Source organism: Chelonoidis abingdonii, chromosome 8, assembly GCF_003597395.2.
Source record: "Chelonoidis abingdonii isolate Lonesome George chromosome 8, CheloAbing_2.0, whole genome shotgun sequence".
In the NCBI taxonomy this organism is placed as follows: Eukaryota; Metazoa; Chordata; order Testudines; family Testudinidae; genus Chelonoidis; species Chelonoidis abingdonii.
In genome coordinates this window covers 35912345-35939080 of record NC_133776.1, presented here as the reverse complement: position 1 = coordinate 35939080, position 26736 = coordinate 35912345, and the positions used below count along the sequence as shown (strand labels likewise).

The window sequence follows — 26736 nt, the reverse complement described above, 5'->3', positions numbered from 1 at the left end:
ATCCCTTCGTATTTTATTGTTAAATTCCCACCACTTCCTTTTTCCTTTAATAAAGAAATTAATTAGCACCCCACCTGTGTGGTAATTGCTCCCCAAGATCCCATATACCTGCTGGCAGGGACAATGGGCAGATGGCTGGTGTTCACTGGGTCTCTCACACAACCCATAGATCAGGTTTTGGGGAGGCAACATGCTATGAGGAAGAAATTGATGCCTCCATTGCTTTCCCCTCTTTCTGGCCATCACTGCTGCTATTTTTTTCTCTTTCTGTCTTTGGAGATAATTCATTCTTGGTGTCAACATTTTAAACTCCAGAGGCAGAGCTGAGATTGGGGTTGTGTATTACGCTCAAAGGCATTAATGTCTGCTATCAGCTGGTTCTCTGTTCTATAGTAATTACAGAACTGGTTAGAGATGATGGGTGTGCCAAGCAGATACAGAGACTCTGTGTGTCCCCCATTTTCACACTCTGGTTTTCTGATTTTCCTCTGCAGTAGGATAAAATAAATAGGGTCCTGCCCATTGATTTCTAGAACGTTTCCCAACATTTTTAAATTGATTGGATGGTTCCAAAGTTGTTATGTTACATATGGACACACAAAGTAATGTCATCAAATTGAATGTAGGGGCTCATTTCGCTCAGTGGAGAAGCAATAATGTGATTGCACTTAGCATTAAATTGAGACATTACAAAAGAGTAAAACATTAAAACATTTTTTACATTGAAACATTGTTTAGAATATAATTTCATATTCTCAGATTGATGCCCTAATGGGTTATTTTCATGTTGCTTTAATGGAATCTTTAAAAGACAAGCTATTGACTATGACATATATATCCCTGCATTCTGATTAATGTTCCTGAATTCCAGATGGTAAACCTGAGTAAAAGAAGTATCCTTTCACTGAAGTAGATGTTATCATACAATGTGGTACACGTTTGCTGTTTGAAAAAAGTGTAAATATAGTACTGACACAGTAGGTGTTTGTTTGAATTTGCAGACTGTATATTAAAATGTGCATAAGTTACTACTTTTTCTTCTTGTAATTTTAAAGTGAGAGCACATCTTTTTAAAGTGGCTTGCCAGTTCAACTTCCTTTTGGATGCTTCCCCTCTTGTGGGGAGTCTATATTCCCAAAGAAAATGGGACTAATAAATCTGTTGTAAAAATATTTTTAAAAGGGTTGTGAATACAGTAAGAAACTTTTTCTTTTAAAACAGCAGCATCAGAATTGCATGCTCTCATTACTGCTGCATGTTTGTGAAGTGCTACAAAGATATACATTTCTATATAATTGCTTCTTATTTATTCCTTAGGTACAAGCAACCAGGTTTTAGTCAAAATAAGGATCTCTGAACCTTCAGACCACACCTAGAATCAAATGTAATCCAATTTTTTTTTTTGGTAGTTTAAAAAGGTTTGATTAAGGAGGCCTTTCTTTCTTCTCTCTCTCCCCCACCCCCCCCCGGGGTAGGCATTTCCAACATGGTATTTTAACCCTCCCAAATGCTTCTACTGTCTTCTTTACAAAGAAAAAAGGTGTATACATTGTCAAGCAGACTCATACAACTACAAGGATACCTGTCCATGGATATTTTTTTTGTTTTTTTTGTTGTTGTTGTTGTTTTAAAAAAGATCTTTAATAACAGTAGGTCATGTTTCATGTTTGGCAATCACTATTAGTCCCTCCAAAGAATAATTTTTATTGATGCATGGTTTGGAGATGAAGGTAAAGTCTGGGTCCTAGAGTCTGATCCAGTGCCTGCTGATGTAAATTAGAATTTTTGTTCATCTCAGTGTTTGTTTGTTTTTTAATCAGGCCCCTAGTTTGGAAGACAGATTTTATCTCAGTAATGGCTTTCATGATTACTGAGGAACAAATCCTGCCCCTTCCACCATGGCCTTGATAGGACCACCTTCCTGTCAAACATGCAATTCTACTTAATGAGTCTGGGCATAATTAGGAGATGTCCTGTGGGAGCTGCATAAGGGTGCTCCCTCTTGTACTATGGAGAAAGCATGAACAATTATAGTTGTGGAATGACTCCACTCTGGAGTTCGACAGCACGCAGCTGAGTTTCTCAGTCTTGGCCTAGGGAGAGGATTTTGTTCAAAGTTTCTTTGTTGGAAAGGTTGTTAAATAAATATTCATATTTATTAGGAATGTAAATTGCATCAACTAGAAAATAAAAACTTGGTGTTCTTTGAGGGCTCGTCCCTGTGAGTATTCTCTGTGGGAGTGCATGGGCTCCATGCACCTGAGGCCAGAAGATTTTTCAATAGCAGTGTCCGTTGAACTGCACTTGCAACCTGCGCCTGCTTGTGTTCTGAACTGAGGGCATAATGGGTGTCACAGACCAACCACCTTTCCAGTTTCATTCTACCAATTGCGGTCTGAGATGGAACTGTACAGTAACTGGAGGATGGTGTCCCCAGCCTCTGTTTGACAGAAGCTGGGAATGAGCAACAGGGGATGGATCACTTGATGGTTACCTATTCTGTTCATTCCTTCTGGGGCACCTGCCGTTGGCCACTGTCAGAAGACAGGATCCTGGGCTAGATGGACCTTTGATCTGACCCAGTATGGCTGTTCTTACATTCTTAACTGCAGTTATAGATTTTTAGATCATTGTTAGATAGTTTTGGGGCTTAAGGGTTTTCCCTCACCCTTACTGTCTCGTCTTTTGGGGAAACAAGTGTGCCCAATAAGCCATTTTTTAATTCCTGCCTGGCCTGGCCTCATGTCTTTCCAATTAGTGACCCTCGCAAGAGCTCAGTCTTGGGGAATCATACATTTCCTCTAAGTGTGAAATCTGCCATTCCTTTTCCCCTTGGACTAGACCATCTTGGGAGTTCTAGCTCCACAGGCACTTAATGGCGCTTTCCATGAGGCCCTCATCTGATCCTGGGCCTTCCTGCTCCCTGGCACAGTGACCAGAGCCTCTAGGTAGTGCCCCTCCAGCATCAATGCTCCGGTTCCTCAATCTAGCCCTCAAACTAGACTTGTTTAAACAGAGGCATGTGGAGGGTACACACCTCCTTAAGGAAAAATTGCCTCATAAATCCTCTAAAATGGAGACTGCTTCTTCCCTATACCTGGTGCCAAGTAAGACTCCATGCCTAAGTGACATTTAGTATCTTTGCCCCCCTGTCCCTTGCTGAATGTTCTTTCAATTGTCCTAAGTACTGAATCTCCAGCAAGTATCATCTGTCTTCTTGGATGGTTAGAGAATTCTTTGTGAGCAAGCTTGGTTAACTTTCTTACAGATTGGGTTGAGCTGTGATCCATATAGATGCCCTATACATCTCTCAGTTCCCTTGGATCTGCTGGATCTTGTAGTATTTTCCAAAGTTTCCACATTGACAACCTGCTATCTAGTAGCAGTGTGGAATTCCTCTTGGTCCTCTTCTCTCTGGTGGCCACATCCTGCTCATTCTTATCTGTCTCCAACCACATAGAATGCTGCCATGATTTCCTGTCTCTTGTCGTTATGAACTGCCAGGCCTCCTCTCTTACTTTCTCTTTCTTCTATGGCTTGTATCCAGCTCCATTCTTCCTTGAACCTGAGGTACTGGTGTTCCCAAACAGGGCTGTCTATGTACTCCTCAGCTTCTCAATAGCATCTCTATTAGCCCCTTCAATTCAAGAATGTTTTACTGCAGTACAACCATGAATTTGCACTACATGTTCTTGAAATCTTGTCTGTCTTCAGGCAAAAAAGAGAACACGGTACATCTGTTGTATGTCACCACCATTGTTTCATCGCTGGCCATCTTGATATCATAGGTAGTGCTGGGCCTGGAAAGAGAGCCTCTCACGCTTCCTCCGAAACACCTCGGTTAGTTGCCTCTGCAGCTCTTGAGCAAGTGGCTTTTTGTACCAAGTCTTCTCTGCTTAGCTTAGTCCCTCACCACCAGAGAGCGATTAACCAAACAGGTATTTGAAAAAAGTGCCAAGGGCTAGAGCCTTGCAGCATTACAAAGGCACCCTGGTTACTCAGCGGCCCACAACCCAGCTGTACAGTGCATGCATAGAGAATAAACAGTCAGTCAGTCAACCCACAAATGGACCAAATGCACTACTTACCACGTCCTGCGACCTGCAAGCACAGAGTCTGCAGCTACTCCTGAAATTCCCATTAGCTGCCTCTGTTTGCCAGGGAGGTCCAAACAACAGTATAAAATCTTCCCTTTGAGGGTAACAACATGTTCGGTAAGGAAACAGATGAGTCACTCTACTCCCTTAAGGATTCTTGCATAGCTCTCTGCTCCTTGGGGCATATACCCCAACATGCTGGAGGAAATATTGAAAGCTGCCTCCTCCTAGCCACCTCAGCTCATCTATCATCAAAGAGCCTGTGAACCCCCTATGAAGAACCAGAGGGTACAATACAGCAGGCACAATGTATTGCCACCATCCCTTCTTCAACCTGAGCCTCCTGCCAGGGCCTTCTGATGGACCACTCAAGAGCCATCAACAAGTCTCTGCACCACCAGTTAACCCCCCACCCCGTATGGTGGTGCCTGGCCTGTTTCCTCCCATTGTGGTGGCCTATCACTGTGGACAAATTAGCCCTAGGCATCATCTTGACTGGCTATACAATATAATTCCTTTTCTACTCATTTTCCAAAATCCTTCCCCTCATCCCTCTTCAGGAACCCCTCTCATACAGGAGGTAGAGATCAGCTAGAGAATCCCTAAATGAACTAGGACTAATAGACCCAGTGCCTCCTTAACACGGACAGGGGTTTTTAGTCATGATATTTCCCTGTTTCCAAAGAGAAGGGCAGTGAGGGCAGGAGGGGAGGTTGGAGACCCAGCCTGGACCTCACATAGCTGAACATCTACATACATCATTCAAGATTCTGGATGATCACCTTGGCCTCAATGATCCCCTCCCTAAACAAAGGGGATAGGCTTGTGGCCTTCACTTTGAGGGATGCCTGCTTTCATAGACATCCATCCAGCACGCAGGAGATTCCTGCTCCTTAAGGTGGCCCAAGAGCATTTTCAATACAGAATTCTCACATTTAGCCTTTTGATGGCACTGAGTTTTCACAAAGATGCTTTCTGTGGTAGTGACGTGTCTGCGTCACTGAGGCAGCCTGGTATTTCCTTAGCTCAGTGACTGCTCAGGGGACAATCATATCTGTCTAAGTAAGGGTTCCCTTCATTTCCACACCATCATAAACCCACCACATAAAGACTCGCATTATGAATGCTTCCCTATTGGGCTTGAGAACTCACCTGGCTGGCCACATAGGCAGGGCTCCTGGAAGGAACCCAAACTACACGTCAGCCTTCTCAAGCACCCATTGCAAACCCAGGAGGCTCAATGATAGTGCACTTGCAGATGAGTGATTTGAACAGAATGGGTTAATGCTAACCTGAACTGCTGCTGTTTGCAAAGGGGGTGTGGCTTCCATTTTCAGTAGAGTGGATTACCGACTGTTCAGATAGAGAGAACTGAGGAAGTTGTTCCATGGAATTGTGGGATACTTCCAGATGATTCCCAGGACCTGAGTCAAGCAGGGTTGCATCTACACTGCAACCCTGGGTCCTGGCTTGACTTGAGCTCGGACCCTCCAGTCCTGCAGGGTCTTGGGACCTGAATCCGAGCCCTGGGTTTATACAATTGCAGTGTAGTCGCAAGCGGGGTTGCCTTGAGCCCAGGTTCAAGCAAGGGCTTACATTGCAGTGTAGACATATCCTAAGAAGAAATGGAGTTACTAACTTTATAGTAACTGGAGTTCTTCAAGATGTGTGGTCTCTATGGGTATTCCACAACCTGCCTTCCTTCCCCTCTGCTCATATCCTCACTTGATTCACAGAAGAGTAGAAACTGGAGAGGCGTTTGGCCTGCAATGCCCCTTGTGCTCTCGGTTCAGAGCATGAGGCAGCGTAGGGCATGGGTGTGGACAACAGACACTGCTGCTGAAAAACCTTTCCATCTCAGGTGCATGGGACATGTGTGCACCCACAGTGAATACCCCTAGGGACTACACATCTCAAAGAACTCCAGTTACTATATGGTGAGTAACCTCAGTTTCCTGACTTGGCCAAGACAGTAACATGATCTGATTTTAATCTTGTTTTACCTTTGTCCTTTTTAGTTAGTGTTCCCAAAGACAGGTTAATTCTAATGGGTTGGCAGAATTTGGTACTTTTTGATAACAAGGAATGTTTATATCTATACACATCTATTTAAGCAACTATCTAGCTTAACATAAATTTATTCAGATTTTTAATGTTTACAGGTTTTTTAATGTTAAAATGGTTAATGGTGCATTTCTTATTTACTAGATGATTGATTTCATAACTGTAGTAGGTGTCAAGCTGCATCTGAATGAAAACTAGAATTCAATTACAAACACAAACAGCATTCTAAAACTGTTTATTCTGCAAAACAAGTCAAAGCCTTCTTCATCAGCATTTATCATAAAACAAAATATATTTTAATCTTAGAAAACTGTAATTCTACCACAATGACAATAGTTCAGAATTTTTCTAAGAAAAATGTATTTGTTTGGCAATTGTATGTACTGGTAGGCCATAAAAATAAATACTTTCCAGATTTGTAGCAATCGTGAGGATACTTCTTGATTGTGATGGAAGGAGCTTTGAATGTAATCTACTATTTATAGGAGATTGTTTATCATAATTATGTTCTGCATAATTTCTGCTGCATAACTCCTTAGTAAAATACCAGTTTCCAAAGGTATGTTGCATTTTCTCTGCTTACATGATCTATGAACTAGTTTATATCAGATTTTTCTTTAAATTTTTTTTTCTCTAAATGTTGCATGGAATTCCTAAATCTTGTTGAGAGAATGCAGAAAATAATGTTGTCTGTAACCCTAGTCTTTACTAAAGATTGTGTTATGCTTTTTTGGTGTTGGAACCTGGCTGGAACGCCAGCTGGAACGCTGGTTTGGACTTCATACCAAAGTTCTGCTGCTAGTTCTGTGTATTTTGGCAGATGCAGGGGAAGATAGCTATATTAGGCAACCTCCTCTGCATCTTCTGGCCCAATTACAACATCCACTGCAAGGCAGCATGTTTGACAGGCTGCATGAGAGCCTTCTACCAATTTTTCTGGCAGATCTCTACCTCTTACTGCTCTTTTGGGGAACCATATTTCATTTATTTCCTCAGATTGGTAGGTCATAATATGGTGAGAACCTATTCTGTTCAATTACATTCCTATAGTGCCTCCCAAAACCCTTCAGTATCCCTTCTCAGGGATTTCTCTCATGGGAACATACATAAAAAACTAGTCCCCTGTATCAAACTGGAAGTAATAGAAGCCTTCAGTTGTATTGCGCGAAGGGTTTCTGTTCTGTTTCTCTGTTAAATTCTGTACATTTTGTTACCTCAGCCTTCAACTCTTCCCCTCCCCATTTGGATGTGTGTTCTGCCTCTCACATCCTGTCTTTTATCTAGACTGTGTCTTCATTGGGGGAAAAAAATGTGATTTTTACATTGAGATAGCTATTTCTATGTAGAACTCTAATGGAGACAAGACATTCATGACACTGCATCCTCAGTGTAGCTAGATGAGGTAAACCTTATAACTCCAACCTGGATTTTACCTTGACCAGCTATATTGACAGAAAAACGTACCATACCTTGTCTCCACTAGGATTTTACATAGATATAACTAGGACTCTTTCCCCTCAAGGAATTCAGTCCTCCTCCAGAAACTGTACTGTCTTCCAGAAAAGTCTACTTTCACATTAACTCAGATATTTACATTTCTAAGGGTGTTCTAGATTCCTTGTCTCCAGACCTCTGCTATTGCTATTGCCATGTCAACTTAACAGAACAATATTCAGTCCCTGCTATCCGTACCTTGAGTGTGTCTTGAATTCCAAGTTATGGTGATTAATTCCCCCAGTCTTCATGGAGACACCACCGCCTCCTCCTGCATCTGTAATTGATGTGGATGCATTTTGCCTTAGATGGGGGGCTTATTTAAATGAGTTACAGTGTAGGGTCAGCTGAAGTCCTCAATTTCATATAAATGTACTGTAACTAACAGTGATGAAGCTTTCACTCATAGCTTACTGACCGGATAAATAGAAGATCATTATAGATCTTCACTATATTGCTACAAGGTATTATGTCAGCTCTGACCTCATACAAGTACTGTAGAGCAATGTCTTTATTATGAAAGTTGAATTTACAAATGTGGAATTATGTACAAAAAAAACTGCACTCCAAAACAAAATATTATAAAACTTTTGAGCCTACAACTGCACTCAGTCCTATTTCTTGTTCAGCTAAACACCAAGACAGTTTGCTAACATTTACGGGAGATACTGCTGCCTGCTTCTTATTTACAGTATCACCTGAAAGTGAGAACAGGCGTTCATGTGGCACTGTTTTAGCTGGCTTTGCAAGGTAAACATTGTAAATACTGCATGCCCCTTCATGGTTCAATCACCATTCCAGAGGACATGCGTCCATGCTGATGATGGGTTCTGCTTGATAACGATGCAAAGCAGAGTGGACTGATGCATGTTCATTTTCATCATCTGAGTCAGATGCCACCAGCAGAAGATTGATTTTCTTTTTTGGTGGTTCAGGTTCTGTAGTTTCTTCATTGGAGTGTTGCTCTTTGAACATTCCTGAAAGCATTCACCACACCTCATCCCTCTCAAATTTTGGACGGCACTTCAGATTCTTAAACTTTGAGTCGAGTGCTGTAGCTATTTTTAGAAATCTCACATTGGTACCTTGCATCAAATCTGCAGTGAAAGTCTTCTTAAAATAAACATGTGCTTGGGTCAGCATCCAAGACAGCTATAACATGAAATATGTGGCAGAATGCCAGTAAAACAGAACAGGAGACATACCCTTCTCCCCCAAGGTGTTCAGTCACAAATTTAATTAATGCATTATTTTTTAACGAGCATCATCAGCATCAAAGCATGTCCTCTGGAATGTTGACCAAAGCATGAAGAGGCATACAATGTTTATCATATCTGGCACGTAAATAGCTTGCAACGCCGACTACAAAAGTCCCATGGAAACACCTGTTCTCATGTTCAGGTGATGTAAATAAGAAGCAGACAACAGTATTTCATGTAAATTTAAACAAACTTGTTTGTCTTAGAGATTGGCTGAACAAGAAGTAGGACTGAGTGGACTTTTATAGGCTCTAAAGTTTTACATTGTTTTGTTTTGGAGTCCAGTTACGTAACAAAAAAAAAAATCAACGTTTGTAAGTTGCATTTTCACGATAAAGAAATTGCACTACAGTACGTGGAAGTGAACTGGAAAAAAAACTTTATTTTTATAGTGCAAATGTTTGTAGTAACAGTAATATAAAGTTAGCACTGTATACTTTATATTGTGTGTTGTAACAGAAATCGGTAATTTGAAAATGTAGAGAAACATCCAAAATATTTAATAAATTTAAATTGGTATTCTATTATTTAACAGTGTGATTAATCGCAATTTTTTTAATCACAATAAGATTTTTTGAGTTAATTGTGTGAGTTAACTGCGATTAATCGACATGCCTAGTTAACACAATTTTTCAGATGTGGTAAAAACCCTGCATAGATCTTTTTCCAAAAGAGACAATACCAATTGGTACCAATTTAGATTGAGATATTACAGGGATGTAGTTTCTCCTGGGTTTTGACCTAGCATCTTTAAAGGCACAAACATTGCAAGAACAGGGATCCGAATCACCAGAATTCTCAAATAACATTATGGATAAGCTGTCTTCTTTATTTTTGTGTAAGTAAAACTCCAGAAGCCTAGCTGCTGGCAAAATCGTAATTTGTCAGGGATTGCGGGGCGGAGGGGAGATGTGTATCCCATGCACCCCTTCCAAAACTAATAATTATTAAGATACTTGCTTTCTACTTTCAGGGAAAATATTTTCCATGTTTCTGATTTTTATCTCTCACTCATATTCTTTTTAAATGTGTTCTTTGTTGAGTATTTCTCACTTGCTCTCCTTATAAGAATCTAGCTGTATCTGAACTCATTACATGTTGCTTTTTCAGCTTACTTCCTTAGGCTGTGATTAATTTTCTGCCAACTTCAGTTGCCAACTGTCAGCCATTCCAAAGTATGGTCCACTATGTCTATAGAGTATGTCTATAGACGTCAGGAAAAAGAATTTGAGCGTTTGGATGTATTCAAATGTGCAGCAGCATGACAAAGCTCACACTTTGGAGTTGCACAAGTTTCATGTAGAATGTTTGAAATGACAGCGTAGATTGTTGAAAGTGATACTCTGTGAGCTAGTTAGAAGCAACAACATCTAGTTAAGGCAATATGATTGCAAATGATAATGGCCAGACCATTTGGTATGACTCAGCTGTACACAACACAGGGGTGGAGGTGGGAAGAAAAAAGATAGTTTTATGCTACCTTTGTGACTTTCCAATTCTTTGGCCATTTGGCTCCCAGTGCAGTTAGAGCAGCCTGGGCATTCTATGTCCTCTGGGCATTCTCACCACACTGGAGGAATCCTCAGGTCCCAGTTAAGCTGAACTCATGACTTCTCCACAATGCCTGAATGGAGGAGGGGGATGGACGTTTGGCCCTTAATTCGTATGCTTTATTTTCAACTTTCCTTTTCATACTTCGTATGCTAGAAATGGATAGATTTTCATGAAGTTATGTTTTCAGATGTTTATAATCTGAGAGAATGTCTTATGGTGGTTATAACAAAACTACTTAAATATTGGCATTTTATGTTGGAAAAGCAAGCCAAACCAAGTATATGCTACAGAGACTGCTGTGTAATGCATTTTGTATAATCTGTACCGTGCCCAGGAGCGATTTGTGAACTTTGAAACATATGAAATAATGCCCTGACATTACAGCATAATTAGCAGACCAAACTACTGTATGTTGCTATGGAAGAAATACAGTCTGTGTCATGTGAGGTAAATGAAAGCCAAGCATGAATTTAAAGTTTTGATGATAGTACATCAAATATTTCTCAAACTGTTGTTGCTTAGTCAAACTGGTAAATAAACTGGAACCTCTATTTCCAGAATGTTTACAGACTCCTTGAACTTTTATAAAACCACCATAAGGAACCTTGAGCTGCTTAAGAGATGAAGTTTCACACTGGAAACCTAGGGAGGTATTCCCAAATGCATTAAAACTTCTGTTTACTTGAATGGGAGCAAAAATAGGCTAATACTAGGCACTTTTAAGCAAATCTCTTAATGAGATTTGTGTACAGTTATTGTGTTTCATTCCTACAGTTTTACAAATCATCCCTTTATGATGATTTGGATGTTAAATTTGTTTGGATTGTAAAATATGCTTTGCTGTTTCCATAACAAATACAATTTTTAAAAGATATTTTATACAGCATTAAAATCTGTTTGGCACTAGTGGGGAAAACATTCTCTAAGAAAGCATTCTGCTTATAGGTCATTTTCTTTGGGTTTCTTGGCTTGTTAAGGATTTTGTATGAAAACAGGATATTTGTCTCTTACAGGTTTGCCTGCTCCTGCTGCTTATTCCTTGCTTAAAGTCACATCATAATCCTATGTTCCTTATGTCATGCACATTTAGGGTGACCAGATTTCCCCATAAAATTGGGGCTGTCCCGATATTTAAGCCTTTGTGCCGTGTCCCAATCAATGTATGATTGGGATGCTGTTTGTCCTGATATTCAGATAAGAAAGCGAGCGGGAGGGAGACGCCAACTCTCTGGGTGCTCCAGGGTTGCAGCCAAGCTCGCCTTCTTCTCCCCCCCCATCATGCCACGTCTCCGCTCCTCTCCACCTCCCAGCACTTCCCACCGCCTACCAGCTGTTTGGCAGCACTTAGCGCTTTCCAGGAGGGGATGTGGCACGCTCAGGTGAGGAGGTGGAGAAGGGGCAAGGCAAGGGTAGGGACTTGGAGGAAGAGGGTGGAATGGGGGCAGAGCAAGGGCGGATGCTTGGGTGGGAAAAGGCGGGGGGTGGGCGAGCACCCATCTGGCAGAGGGGAAGTTGGCACCGTAGGGGTGAGTGGCGGCCACGGAGGGTGAAGAGGCGAGCAAGCGGCGGGCAGGGTGAGGAGGCGAGCGGTGGCTGGGGGACTGAGGAGGGATGCAGCAAGCCAGCAGGGGGCCAGGGGATGAGGAAGGGTGCGAGGGGAGTCTGAGCAGGGAGAAGGCAGGACTTGTGAGGAGCGGAGGGTGGACTGTGGGCAGGGCTGATGGCACCCCAGTGTGTCCCGATATTTCAGTGTTGTGGTCTGGTCACCCTATGCGCATTCCACAACAATGAACTGAAATGTCATAAATCCTCATTGAGACGCCAAAAATGGTAGCTGGAAATAGTTGTTATGTCACAAATATTGAATTAGGACTTCAGGCAAGGAATTAAACAGCAGGAAAAGAGGAACTCTTAAAACACACATCTCTTCAAGCAGAACCCAAGTGCCTTTTTCAGCAATATGCCAGGGCTTTCTTGGACATGCTGTTGTCTTCCTGTCACTCATTGCTACACCATATCCTAAGCTAGGACTTTCTGTAGACTGTCCTTGCTTTCCAGAATTCATGGCAAAAGTTCTTTAGCTAAGACTCACGGTGAAATCCTGATTGACTTCAGCAGAGTTGGGATTTTACCCACACTTCTCAACAGGAAATATTCTTCTCAGGATTCATCCTAGAATCAGCTCATCTGTCTCGCTGTTTGGATATTTTCCTTTCCCACCAAAATACCTTAATGAAATATAAAATTGCTTTTGTTGGACAGTTAATTTTTGAAGTTGCTTCCTGCCTCAGTTTCTCCTTTCCCTACTATGAGCTTTATTTTTAAAACTGTTTAGTTGTGTCATTTGAGGGACAGCAATGTAAAATACAAGTGGGTGGAAAAAAGACACTGGTGAGAAATTATGAAGTGAATACAAGAAGAAGATAGACTAGGAGCCAGACACTGAGGCACTTAGTTATTTAGAATCATCCATTGTGTTAAATAATGAATCCACCTCCCCCTCATGCAGTCTGCTTTCCTACAAAAATACATTAACTTTGATGACTCAGATCTCCCTCCGGCGACTTATAGGATGTCACTACTAGAACCCTATGAAAGCATTTACCAAGTACTCTGGATATAGTTTATTAAGTCTGTGTTTCTTTAGATTTTTTTCAAATGTATTATTTGCAGATGATACTCTGTTACTCTGAGCCTTGTTACTGTGTTCGTGCTTGTAATATTCAGCAGTGATGTACAGGTTCAAGATTTTTAGAAGAATGGCTCCGCGTTGCCTATAGCCACCTGCAATAGATGGATGTTAAGTGGCTTCCGGCTTTAATAAGTCCTTTGCAACATGATGTTCTTATAAAATCTTTGCTCCTGCACAAGTGTTCCAAGGACAACATTTTATGCTCAGGATATATTTTGTTAAACTGGAAAAGATGTTGGAGGTGTATACATTTTTCACTGAATACTAGGATTTAAAAATACAAAACAAAACAGGCCTCCTAAATGTAGTCCAGCGAATTGGGTCGTTAGCTTCCTGCTCTGCATTAGAGTTAGAATATTGGTTATGATGCTGATCTTTCCAGAACAAAGATTGAGTTACAAAGTACAGGGCACAATTGAATGCAGAGGTGTGTGTGTGTGTGTGTGTGTGTGTGTGTAATGTATTCCAATGGGCTTTAACTTTACACTGCTTCACACGAAACCTGATGTGGCACAGAAACTGCTAGATGCTTGTGAATAATCCCTGGGTTTCAAACCAGCCAGACAATAAACAACTCTATAATATTCAGTGCAGCAGCTTCTGTAGAGCCCATCTGTTTCAAAATAGCCCTAATTCTGCTTACTGTGTGGAATGCTTTGTTGTCTAGGGTTTGTCCTAGTTTCCTTGAATATTTTGACTATGTGACTCTGGTGCCATCTCCTGGATAAATATGAAGTATGCCATTGAGTTAATATTTCAAATCTAACAGCATCAGCACCCTGTTTACTTCAGCAGTCACCCATTCAACTCTTAGAGGTGATGGAAAGATCTCAAATCTTATTGTTTTCTAGACACCCCACTTATTTGCTTATGGAACATCGCACATACAATGAAAAGTGTTCTTCCCAAAATTATAATAGTCCAGATGTAAACTGGTGTACTGGTTTGGAGACAGTGGATTGACTGCTACCTTATATATATCCCATGCAATCCTAATGAGATCAGTGATATTGCAAGGGGTCGCAGTGATATTATCTACTACAAAGTCCAGAATGGAGTTTCATAGCTTTCCAGGAAGCCAACTTTACAGTAAAGGTAATCAGCATTGTCAAGGGAAATTCAATGTGCTTGAAAGACACTGTATAGTTTTTATTAGCTTTTAGGTTTTGTATTACAGCATGATTAACTGTTTTCTGATAGATCCTCCAAAATGCAGTTTGACATTGTGGAACTCTTTGCAAAAGATGAGGCTAGACAGATCAAACTGTTCTTGGCCCAGTAATAGCAGTACTTTTGTAGTTATCACTGTGACTAGAATTTGATGTTCATGAACAAGGCACTTCTGGAGCTAGACATTGTGGCTGTGTAACTATTGCAGGGCCACCCAGAGGATTCAGGGGGGCTGGGGCAAAGCAATTTCAGGGGCCTCTTCCATAAAAAAAATTGCGATACTATATTCTCATGGGGGCCCACTTGCTCCGTACCCACGGGCGGCCCTGGGAAAAATAAACCTTCCGCATTTCAGCACAAACACAGTTTTGAGAAAACTTCTTTACAAGGTATCACTGGTTCTCAGCGTCAGCTAGTGCTAAAAGCTAACAGCTTGGCTCTTCTGCAAGCCTCAAACTGCTGAATGAGCTTTAGGGTGGGGAAGGCTGTGCCTCACCAATAGCCTGGCCGTGCTCGCATCTGACCCGCACCCACTTCCTGCCCCCCCAGCTGCCCACCCCCCTCAGAATCCCTGACCCATCCTGCTCCTTGTCCCCTTACCGTCCCCCAGAGACCCCACCCCTGCTCCTTGTCCTCTGTCTCCCCCCCACTGAGTCCTAACAGATCCCCGGAATGCGCATGATCCAACTCCCCGATTCCCTGATTATCCCCCCAACCTCTGCCCCTTCCCTGTGCCCTGACTGTCTCTGAGACTTCCTGCCCCTTAGCCAACCCCAGCCGGACACGACCCCGCTTCTGCCCCTCAACTGGAGCCTCGGCGCATTCAGGAGCTTCGCTCGACAGTGGCAGCGTGGCTCCGGCGGGGCCCCTGAGCTCCACCCCACTCAGAGCCCCGTGGTAAGGGGGTGGGACTGCAAGCTCCAGACCGAGTGGAGGGAACTCAGGCCCCGCTGGAGCTCGCAGTCCCACCCCCTTAGCACGCGGCTCTGAGCGGGGCAGAGTTCAGGAGCCCCGCCGGAGTCATGCTGCAGCGCTGTCCAGGGAAGCTCCTGGATGCACTGAGGCTCCGGGAGAGGGGCGGAGGCGGGGTCGGGTCTGGCTGGGGCCGGGGAGGGAGCCTTGGCCATTCTCGTGGGGGCCCTTGCAAAGCCTGGGGCAAATTGCCCCACTTGCCCCCCCCCGACCCCCACCCTGTGTAGCCCTGAACTATTGTGAGCCAGATTTCTGGTTTTAGAAGCCTACAGTAGAAGCTCCTGCTAGTTGTTTTAGATGTCTACAGTTAGCTCCTGTGGTATGGGCTGCCTTTAGTTCCTAGTGTTTGTACTCAGTATCAGATGAAGACAGCAGAATTTTTAATACCTTCAAACTTTATGTTGCCGTGGTGACTTAGGTGCATATTTTTTTTTTAACAAACTGGAAAACTATATATAATAATAGAATAATGAAAGTATATTTAATATATAAAATGCATAGGGCTTCTGTGGTCCAGGTTTCTCATTTACTCGTCCTTTGTTAACAAGGTAATAGTGATTTGACGGCAGATAGAAAGTAAACAATTGATTGATAGTATCCTTAATTGATAGTAACTGGTCTGTGTAGGAAGATAATAATACCAAACTATGAAATCGTCCTTCAACTTTAAATGATCTGTTTCAAACAGTTCAGTTTAGTTGAAGGGCTTTCCATTACTGAACCCTAAGTGCTTCATAAGTGTTCAGTTGTGCCTTTTGCATCAATATTTGAGATACAGTTCATTCATATATAATCTATCAAATATATAAAAAAAAAAAATTCCCCCCTCACCCCTATGGGTGGTATGTGTCTTCCTCAACCTCAGGTCCTCTACCAGAGGCCTGGGAGTTTGAGGGTTCTGTGCAGTATCTTAGCTGTTCCTAGCACTGCACTCTTCTGGACAGAGAGGCTCTGATGTTGTTTTTGGGATCTGTTTGGAGCCACTCACCCAGCTTAGGAGTCCTCTTTACTATGTTGAAGCGTTGGGTAACTAGCTGTTTCTCAGTAAGTGTGGATGTGGTCTTTTGTCATCCATAGTCCCTCATACATCCCTCTCATTAGTGTCTATGTGTAGTAGCTCATCATTCCAGGTTCTCTTGTCTCGTCCATGAATGGTTGTTCCAGTAAAGCCCACTTATCGTCAGATTGTCCTGGTTCCTCACAATCTGGTGTGGACCTTGTTAATCTGGGCGACGTCGAGCCGGCATGACTTTTATTACACTCTCATATTGAGGTAGGCGGTGAAGCATTAGGGGTCTTTTGCCAAGGACCCCTACTGGAAGTTGGGTAACGCAACGGATTTGACCCCGGTCTCTCGTATCAAAGGGCGGTCTCCCATATCAAAGGGCGGCGCTCTTAACCACTACGCTATCCAGTCACTATATATATATATAGAAAAGCAAAAAAAACTTTCTACATGAATTACAAAGAAGAAAACCCTGTAACTAGAAAGCAAAATTATTTTTGTGGGTTGGTAACAGTTGTTAATTCTTTGCATGTATTGCTATAGTGGAATATCCCAAATGATCTGTTTCCTTTTATGCCTCTAGTGTAAGAATACAGCAGGAAGCTTATTCCTTTTTTGGAAGAAACAGGTGCTTAGAATGTTAGTGTGTCTTGTGCCAGGATTGTTAAGATAAAATACTCCATTATATAGTGCTTAAGAATGTCAGTTTAAGAGCCTAATCTATAGAGATGATAAGCATGAGCAATCACACTGAAGTCATTTGGAATTGTGGAAACTGAGGATCTGGCTCTAATGCCTTGGACGTAGTGGATTGAATACAAGTCTTTTTAATACATTTTCAGTTTTGTTTTGTTTTTAATTCTCAAGAGTAACTAAAGTAATTGTAGTTGAATATAAAATAACACCTTTTACCTTCTTAGGCATTATAGAAATCAATATTGGGCTTCACGTTTTCAGCACAGGGAGTTAACCATCACTGATGGTTGAATACTTAATTTCTTTTGTATCCAGGCTAAGTATTTTTGTCTGTCTCATTGAGTTTAGGTGATCACATCGTACAATGACTGTGTTTAAAATGCCTGTAACTTGCTTCCAAACTCAGAAAATCTGTTCAGGTCAGATTGAATTTATTATTGTTAAAATGAAATAAACTGGTAACCTCCTGAGTTTTTATGTTTCTATTTTTGTTTTTTGTTTTAACAACTTCCGTTAGTACCAACAAATTATATTTCTGCATAAAATTTTAGTTTTCTGCATATCTTATTCTCTGATTTAAGTAACTTTGAATAACAGCATTATCTTTTGTTAATAAAAATGTCATCGAAGTTCAGCCATCAAGGTTTTTTAACATGCCTTCTTCAAAACTCCTTTTACGCTGCCATGCCAATGATTCCTTCTCTAAATATTACCCTGGATAATAGTAATCATTTTGTATTTAGAAAATGATTTTGTAACATAAAACATCTGAAGATTGTCTTCATATATGTTAATTAACCACTTTTTGATGTCTGACATGCCCAGTAGTCATTGTATGGAGTGTACCTGCAGCATCCTCAACACATATGTTACATGATCATTTCTATAAAAAAAAATAGATTCAGAATTGTGTGCTTCATTACAGTAGCTGGACTGAAGGAGAGGTAGCTAATGGCTGAAAAGCAGGTTTATGTAACATGGTGATAAAAATGCCAAAAGCTGCCACAGCTTTATCTATACATTGGGCTCTTATTTGTACAGGTTCGGTTGAAACACGGGTAGCTCTGGTGGAATTTTTTTCTTGTAAAATTCTCCAGTTGTAGGCAAGGATTAAGTGGCTAAGGCATTTCTAAAGGTATTTAGGCATTGCTATGCTCAGTGTTGCAACACCTAACTGATTTAGGAGTCTAAATATCATTTTTCAGAACGGATTTAGACACTTGAGTCCAAATTCCATTGACAATCTGAGATTTAAGCTTCTAAGTGTCCAAATCACTTTTGAAAATGAAATTTTAGTGAGGATGCTACCTTCTCCTGTCGGCGCAGGTACTCCACGTCTCAGAGAGGTGGGAGCTATGTTGACAGGAGACGCCCTGACATAGCGTTTTCTTCACTGGGCTTAGGTCGGTATAATTATATCACTCAGATGTATCCATTTTCCACACTCCGGAATGACATAGTTATATTGACATTCATTTGTAATGTAGACCAGGGCAGAGGAGTTGTTGCATGACTATGACCTCATCAGAAAGGCCCAACTAGCTAGCCAAATGTGGCTTTGAGCAATCAGTATCCAGCTGTACTCTAATAACGTATAAAACCCTTAATAGAAGGGATGTGAGCAGCCACCTCTCCCCCAGTGTGTACAAGGGCATTTCAGCTCTCTTATCTGTTATCTGAATAAGCCCAGGAGTAGGGCATTCATGTTTCTGGGAATTCATCTATGGAATTCTCTCAGCGAGGACATTTTCCTGGAGGATCTCTCTGAAGCTGTCTTCAAGGCTCAAGGCCTTTCGTTCTGGGTCACTATAAAATTGAGCAATTGTACTTACTTTTTTCACCAGCTCTTTTTTGTTTTGGTGACGATGTAGGGGCTGGACTTCAAGGGATTGTGAGTACTGTGCCCAGTTTTTGTTTAACTCTCTGATGTAGTTGTCTTATCTTCCAAATACTGAAACTGGACATGGGCAGTCTATAAACAGGATCCTGGAAGACCCTGATTTTTAGTTAACCATTTTACTGTAATACATAAGAAGAAAAATGAAAAACTTTTTTTTTCTTCAGAAAGTACCAATAATCTAGAAAAGTATGTCATAATGTTAGTTAAAGCTGCCAAACGATTTAAGTCCCAGTTGTGCAGTTACCTTTGTGGTTGCACCCCTGCTCGCATGCAAAGTTCCAGTGATTTCAGTAGGTGTCTGTGTGGCCTTGTAGTGTGCCCATGAAGAGTTATTTGCAATCAGGGCCTTTATTACATTGACTCTACATGCAATGGTTTTAATATTTTATTCATGCTTTGACTATTTTTGATATATTAAATGTATTTATGCCCATCAAAAGTCTGGACATCTGAACAAAATATTAATTAAAAATCCATACAAATTGTACCAGTATGTAAAACCAAACAATTCTCTGAAAAGCTCCCACTGCTCACTTTTATCATACCTTCCCATCCATTCAGTTGAGAAAAATCTAAGGTGCTCACAGCTTCAGTTTGAAAATCTGATAAACTTGGCCATCATGGTGGTCTTGACATCATTATTAGTGACAAAGTAATGAACTTGATGCTATTTTAACAAATTTTACAATTTTTTTTAAAGAATTCTTTACCCCAGTCTGTCCAGCTCTTGAGACACACTTTCAATAAGGAATATTGATTTAAAAGCTTTAGGGATCACACCCTACGTCTTTTCTTTCAACCTCTTTGCACAGGCATATTTAGGCCTTTAAGGTGTATTTACAACCATCATTGAGCTTCCTTGCCCAGTCCATGTATAAGAAAGCTGACTGCCATTGTGCATCCGCATATGGGACAACTGTTTACTTTCTTTTCAAATGAACCATAGCCAGTTTGTATAATGCATAAACGTTCCCTTAGTATGCCAGTCAGTGGTCTGCTTTCAATTCAATGATCTGTAATGCTTTTTAGCTGCCTGAAATCAAAGGTTCATACTCACAAAATGTTCAGCCTCCTGAAGTGAATGATTTTTTTTTTTTAATGTCTACACATGGCTGTTTCTACTTGTGTGTCTTTACAGGATTACTGCACCCATGGTTTAGGGTTCCTGGCCATGCACTGACACCTATTGGTCACCTAGTTAAGGTGGGCCTTCTCTTTTGGGTCATGTGGTGGAAGGGGTTAGGCCAGATCCAGAATGGAAACTGTTTAGGTCATAACATCACAACCACTATGTTGTCATCAGTCTTAACTTCTCTCAATCAGTCTCCTTTTGACAGAAGGATGTGGGGAGGTACAAGTTATGAGCTATTCCGTGGCCTTTGGGGAGTGAAGGTGGCTTTTTCACATTAGCAGGAAGAATGCTTTGTTTCTAAAGGAAAGTATTTTAAAAAGGAGATGGCAATATACAGGAGCACTTAGCTCTTAATTAGTGGCATCATTGTTCTGAAATGGTGGGTGTGCTTATGAGTGAGGTGAAGAGTAATTGACAAGTTGCAGTGTTTGTGTTTAATGTTTCTTAAATATGACTGAATTTTGCCTCTATCTGAAAATACTGATTGTGTTTCTGAATTTGAAGAAGTAATGTGGTGCAAGGGCATGTTGAAGTTAAAGTGTTACAATGCACATTATATTGAGTTGCTGCATTTTAACGTGAATTAAAACATTCTTCAACTATTTCTGTTTTTTTGTGAATATCCCATGTTATTATAGCTAACCACTGGTGCCTGAGCAGCTAGTTAGGCTTGGCAGCACTTCCTAAGAGTTTGAGCCATTTGCAAGGACAAAAAATCCTTCTGCATCTTCCAGTCTTTGCATAGAATCTTAAACTTGTCCATTATTAAGGTCCTGTCCATACTATAAATTAGAACATAACTGAGTCAGAGGTCAATAACTAGGTCTCCCTTACTCACTGCAGTGTAAATAGGCCATCAGTGTACTATACAAACTGGCCCCTGGTATTTAAGGTTGCTAAGCACCCCCACATCTGAAAATGAGCTCCACTATATATATAGTACACAACTTGTTTTTGGTTTTTCATATTTACTATTACTATTAAAACATGATCCTGAGATGAAAAGTTAATAAATACTAACATTATAAATATGTATGCAGTCTGACTCAACTATTCCTTAATCTTAGAACTAACTTTCTTATCGTTAATAATATATGTAGCTAGATTCAAAGCCAATCTCTCCTTTTTTTTTCCCCAAGGACCCTTAGAATATAGGCAGTTGATGTCATACTTAGATACAGCCTTTATATCTTTTCTTGCTTTCCTTATTATGTGACTTGGAATCTGAATTCTGTGAATTCTTTAGTTGGTGGTGAGGGGGGAGGTTTTCTTTCTTTCTTTTCTTTTCTTTCAACAGTGCCAGGAGAGAGAACCACCTACAGCCTGTTCTGTCTTTGTGTGTACTATTTCTGCTCAGATTAATTTACTCACTGTGCTTCTCTATAGCTGAACTGCCACGTGTAGTTTATTTCTGAATCTGCTTGCTGCCAACTAAAGATGCAGTTACATGTGCATCTGGTATGGGTCACCACATCTTGGACTGTAGTATAAGTTGAAAGCTTAAAAAGCTTGCTTTGCCAAAAGTAACTGCTGAGGACTTGTAAATAGTTTAAAAGTCTAGATCTTAACTGTATAAAACAAGGATGCTGAAAAATGTGAAGTCATGGGCTTTTTAAAGAGTAATTGCTGTATTAAAAGTATACATTTTTAATGAACATTAATGTCGTGGGATTGCTCCAAAACTAGCAGAAATTTTTTTTCATCTGCTTTGTCAGTGTAAATTTTGGAAGTTTACCTAGTTACATAAAGGACCAACAATTATTTCATGTTTGTTAAAACGTATTTGTACAGACAATTAAGAAATCAAGTAATACAGAAATGCCAAGACCAAGGAGACCAACTAATTTGCTAACTAAACCCTGATTTAAGAGATTCCTTACTGTTGAACCAAAAATTTCTCATGTACAGCAATTGAACGAAAACTGTACAGAAATCCCTCAAAGATATTTTCGTGGTAAATTATTCCAGGAAGATTAAAGATCTTCTGTTACAGTGGTAATCTGAGTATAATCATAATGGGTAGTGTTAGCACAGATAGGGTCCCATGTAAGTCAATTGAGCAAAACTGGTTCATTCCAGTAGAGGGCAGTACTGCACACTCAATAGTTCATTACAGTATGGTCTCAGTTATGAAAACTGCTGCTCTTGTTTAGTTATTTTGGTTCTACATATTTTCTTTTTTTCTATGACAGTTATTTTTTCCACTGCAATTTATGATTCAGATTCTATCCTTTACTGGTCAAAGTGTTAATCAGAAGATCAGTTACATAAAATTATTTCAGCCACATGTTAAGTTATTTGATTATCTGTATTAAAACCAACCTTGTTATATATCAAAACCAATAACATTATTTTAATATGGTTTTGTAATAATAGTAAACAAAAAAAGTATACAATGCTCACAACCTTACTACACTGCACAGTTTTATCACTGTTTAAATCATAGGATATGTATCGTTCTGCACTCAGCAGAGGATAAAAATGATTTATATTTGCTTTTCATTTTGTCTTCCAGGTTTTAGTGCAGGAAGTCATAGCAATGAGAGGCGACCTTATGGGTTTTGGTTTCCACCTGAACAGCTATCAGAAGAGGAAGTGAGAAGACAAAGACTTAATAGATTTGATAGATGGTGAAATTGCCAAGGGTATCATGAAAATATGTAAAGTGCTCTTCAAAGTTGCCAAAATGTTTGCAGATCTGTTGATTTATACAGTTTCTACTTTAGTTCAGAACTATTTGCTACTGGCTACATAATTTAACAGCAGCAAAACATGCCAAGAATTTTGTAAGATAAGGCTGAAAATCTAGGCTTAAAATAAGTGCCCCAGGGTGTGGTCCAAGAGCCAGAATTTGGTCTATGGCTGCCCTCCATTTCGCTGTACTTAAAATATGAAAGAAAACTGGTGGACTAATGATCGTAACAGGCTGCAACTCCCGTTTGACATTTCTCTACAAAGGCTTTGTGAATGCCTTGGCTTTTTGTTTGTTGATGAGCTCAATCAACAATTTCTCTTCACCTATGAAGGGGGAAAAGGGAAAATACAGATACGTTGTTAGCGAGTGTCCTTGATTTTAAAACTGTATAAATCATCCTTCCAAAATTCTTCTCTTTGCCTGTGACAAGTAATCTTTTTGATTGGTGAGTAAAATGGTAATTTTAAAGCATCACAATGACTGAGCAGATATGTAAGTTAGGTACATATATTTCCAGCCCAGCCTTTAATGTTGCAGAATTTGGTCACCCCTGTCTCAAATCAAGTAATTTGTAACATTTCATACTATCTTGAGACTCCCGGGCTATTACCAATATGGTCATCCTAATATTGCAGCCTTAACTCTGAAAGTTCTTCCCTTTGTGGGGTTATTGTACTTTCATATATATATTGTTTCTGGGAGAGGAGGGAGATTGTTTAAACAAACAAAACTGAAACATTTTCAAGGCAAGAGATGTAAGTTGGAATCCAAGAAGTTACTGTGTGTGGTTGACACCTATTTCCCTTTTAAAGAATACTTTGTATTCAGTAGACTATAGGAACTCCATCATGCAAATCTTTTTTCATACAACTTTAAAAATCAGACTGTCTCTCTTGATGGACTACACTGGCTCATTTGGAGCTTGGTTATAGCTCATAAGAAAGTAAGCTGTGTTAGGGAGAGAAGGAAGAAGTATACTGCCTAAATATTGGTGCCTGGAGGCATTCTGCCTCCTTGGAAAGCACATGGCAGCAAGACGTGATGTATCTTGGAAAAGATGTAGCCAGAATTGTTCTAGAGCAATGGGTCATGAGAGCACCATCGCCCACTGAGATCTGCAGCCTATGGGACTACTGGAGCCTGCTGGCAATATTACCTGCCCGTCCTGCTCCTCAGCACAGCTAATTATATAATGGCTGTCCTACCTGGGGCCTACTTAGGACAAAAGTTTCAGCGTGCTCTGTTCCTACACTAGCACACCTGTGCCAGGTCATTCATAACTTGGTCTTTGCTGTGTAATGTAGAGAGCTGTCTTTCAGTTAAGTTTGCAGGTAGAAAAACAAAGAAATATGCCATTGTTCTCACACAGTAGCTGATATGCTAATATTAATAAAAACATCTGTATTCATTTTTTGTCTGCTGATATTGAGAAAAACTGTATTTTAAAAACAAAAAGTCTGAGCAGTGAAATGCCCAAACAAGCAAACCTCTTCTGTTTTGTTCTTTTCAGTCTTCAACAGGTGTTACCATATGAAACACAATTCATTGCCATCCTATGGTGTGTAACTACTAGCATCTCTTGAGCATTGATTTGGGTTAGTGTTGGGTTAAAAAGTCCTTGTATAGATTATTTTCAGGGACCTATCAGGATCAGTGATCTGGGCTTTATGAAATCTTGAAACCTCTACCTCTCCAGGGAGTTTTGACCTGTATGTATTTTAATAATAAAATAGCTGAAAGTTAAATTACTGGATGCACAATAAATACATATGTTTCCATCAGGCTGCTTCCTATCACCTGCTTGTCTCTTTCTTTTCTTGTCCATTTCATGCCATGGAGAAGCATGAAATGGGCATGCCAAACGTTTGGCTTTTCAAGTGCTAGAAATCTTACTTGCAGATACTGTTCATACCCATTATTCACAATGCTTTCTGGAGTACCCTCAATACTGGAAAAATTGTATTGTAAATGCCCATTTTCTTGATCACCTTCAGGATTGAACAGTCGGTATAAAGACTTTCTTGTTAGCTATCTGTGCTTTGTATACGTTATACATACTAGCCACAAACTAGAATGGCCAATATTCATGTATATTTAAATAGATTGATTTTTCTAATAATTTCCGGCCATCTTCATTGAGTAAATAATGTAACAAAGCAAGCAAAATTATACATTTGAATATTTGTGATTGTGCATATTTATCTTTCACCATAGCATTGACCCCTCCAAAACTGATCTCATTGCTGTGGTATTTAGTTTCCAGTGTACTTGGTCATGTTCAAGAGGCTCCATAATTTCAGTTATTTAAACCAGTCAGACTGATATAGCCAGAAAATGTGGTAAAAGAATGAATCTTGTGGCATTTTTCATACATGTATTTGTTTGGAAGTATTTAAACGTATTAAAACAAAGCAAAAAAATCACATTTTATAGCATTTATTTACTCTTGTAATGTTGGTTTAGAAATCTCAGCACACGGCAACTTAGTGCTAGAGGTGTCCTGTGCTCCCTTAAAACAAAATTCCACGTGATCAAAGAAATCTCATGAACTGGGTCTTTTTATTGTCTTTCTTTTTACTGCCTTAGTAAGCACCACTGTCATGAAATATTCATGGATAACAACATTGTCAGCAATAACTACGGATTGTTAAATATATAGCTTCACATTTTGTTACTAGGAAATTGAAATAAATACTTGTTTTTACATTTCAGCCTGTCAATTTCTTCTCCATTTTAATCATAATATCTAATGAAAGATCAGAACAGAAGATACCATATTTGTACATTCAGTCAAAGCTCATTATAAGGTAGTGTAGATGAAACAAATTGCCTGCTTTATGGCCTGTATCTGCTCCCATTGAAAGCAATGGAAGTTTGCCGCTGATTGCAATGGGAACTGGATCAGGTCCTTACACTGTCATGAATAGTAATCTCTGATACATTTCACTGATTAAATAAGTAAAGAAATGCTGTTTCTGTCTTATGGTTTTACCCTGCACTTTCCCAAAATGGAACTAAACTCTTCTTTTAAAAATTAATCCATTTAGCTTGGAGAGCCCTGATTGCAGATGTGATGTCATGGATTGAATATCTACGGCTACCTTGGTTCTTCAATACCTAGGTGAGGTAGTAAGAATTTGAAATTCAGAACTTCCTGCAAAAACATGCTGTGATAAATGGGTGTGTGTGTTTGGAGGGGAGGGGGAGGGTTAGCTCCCTTTTTTGGACACCCAGCCCACCAGTTAGCTGTAGAATCCTTCTTGGTAGCTGTTCTCTACTTGCTTTACCTGTAAAGGGTTAAAAAGTCTGACTACATGCATAAGTAAAGGGAAGTGACTGGGCACCTGGTCAAAAGAGCCAAAGCTAGAACTTGTTAAAATTGGGGAAAAAAACTTCCTTTTGTCTGTATGTTGTGGTTCTCCAGGGAGGAGGGGAAAAGGTCAGCAGTTATGCTGTGAGAAGCTGAAGGCCAGGTATAAAAACCATCAGAATTATACCTAGAATTGCTGATGTGGAACCCAGATATGTAAATAGATAAGAAAATTTGAAGGAAGATCCGATTAGGTTTTGTGACAAAGTTCCTCCTCTACTTTGGTGGGTCCTGCACTTATTGGCAGATTTGTTCACCTCAGTGATCTCCCCCACAGTCTGGATCAACTCCTCCTGTGTCTGATCAGGAGCTGGGAGGTTTGGGGGGAACCTGGGCCCGCCCTTTACTCCGAGTTCCAGCACAGGGCCCTGTGGATCACAGCTGTCTGTAGTGCCTCCTGGAACAGCTGCATGACAGCTACAACTTCATGGGCTACTTCCCCATGGCCTCCTCCAAACACCTTCTTTATCCTCACCACAGGACCTTCCTCCTGGTGTCTGATAACGCTTGTACTCCTTAGTCCTCCAGCAGCACAGCCTCTCACTCTCAGCTCCTTGTGTCTCTTGCTCCCAGCTCCTCATACACACTTCCTCTCCTCTGGCTCCTCCCTATCTGACTGGAGTGAGCTCCTTTTT

At 40.4% G+C, this 26736-nt stretch overlaps 1 protein-coding gene across 14 annotated transcripts in view; it reads left to right on the top strand.

Moving 5' to 3' along the window:
- Positions 1–25442, top strand: part of RHBDD1 (rhomboid domain containing 1) — a 103653-nt gene extending 78211 nt beyond the window's left edge. For all 14 annotated transcript variants that reach the window (XM_075068523.1, XM_075068520.1, XM_075068525.1 and 11 more), the window contains one exon: positions 22552–25442. In XM_075068523.1, coding sequence (XP_074924624.1) covers positions 22552–22670 — 119 coding nt within the window. In that variant the 3' untranslated portion in view covers positions 22671–25442. The remainder of the gene's footprint in view (positions 1–22551) is intronic.
- Positions 25443–26736: the final 1294 nt, after the last annotated feature.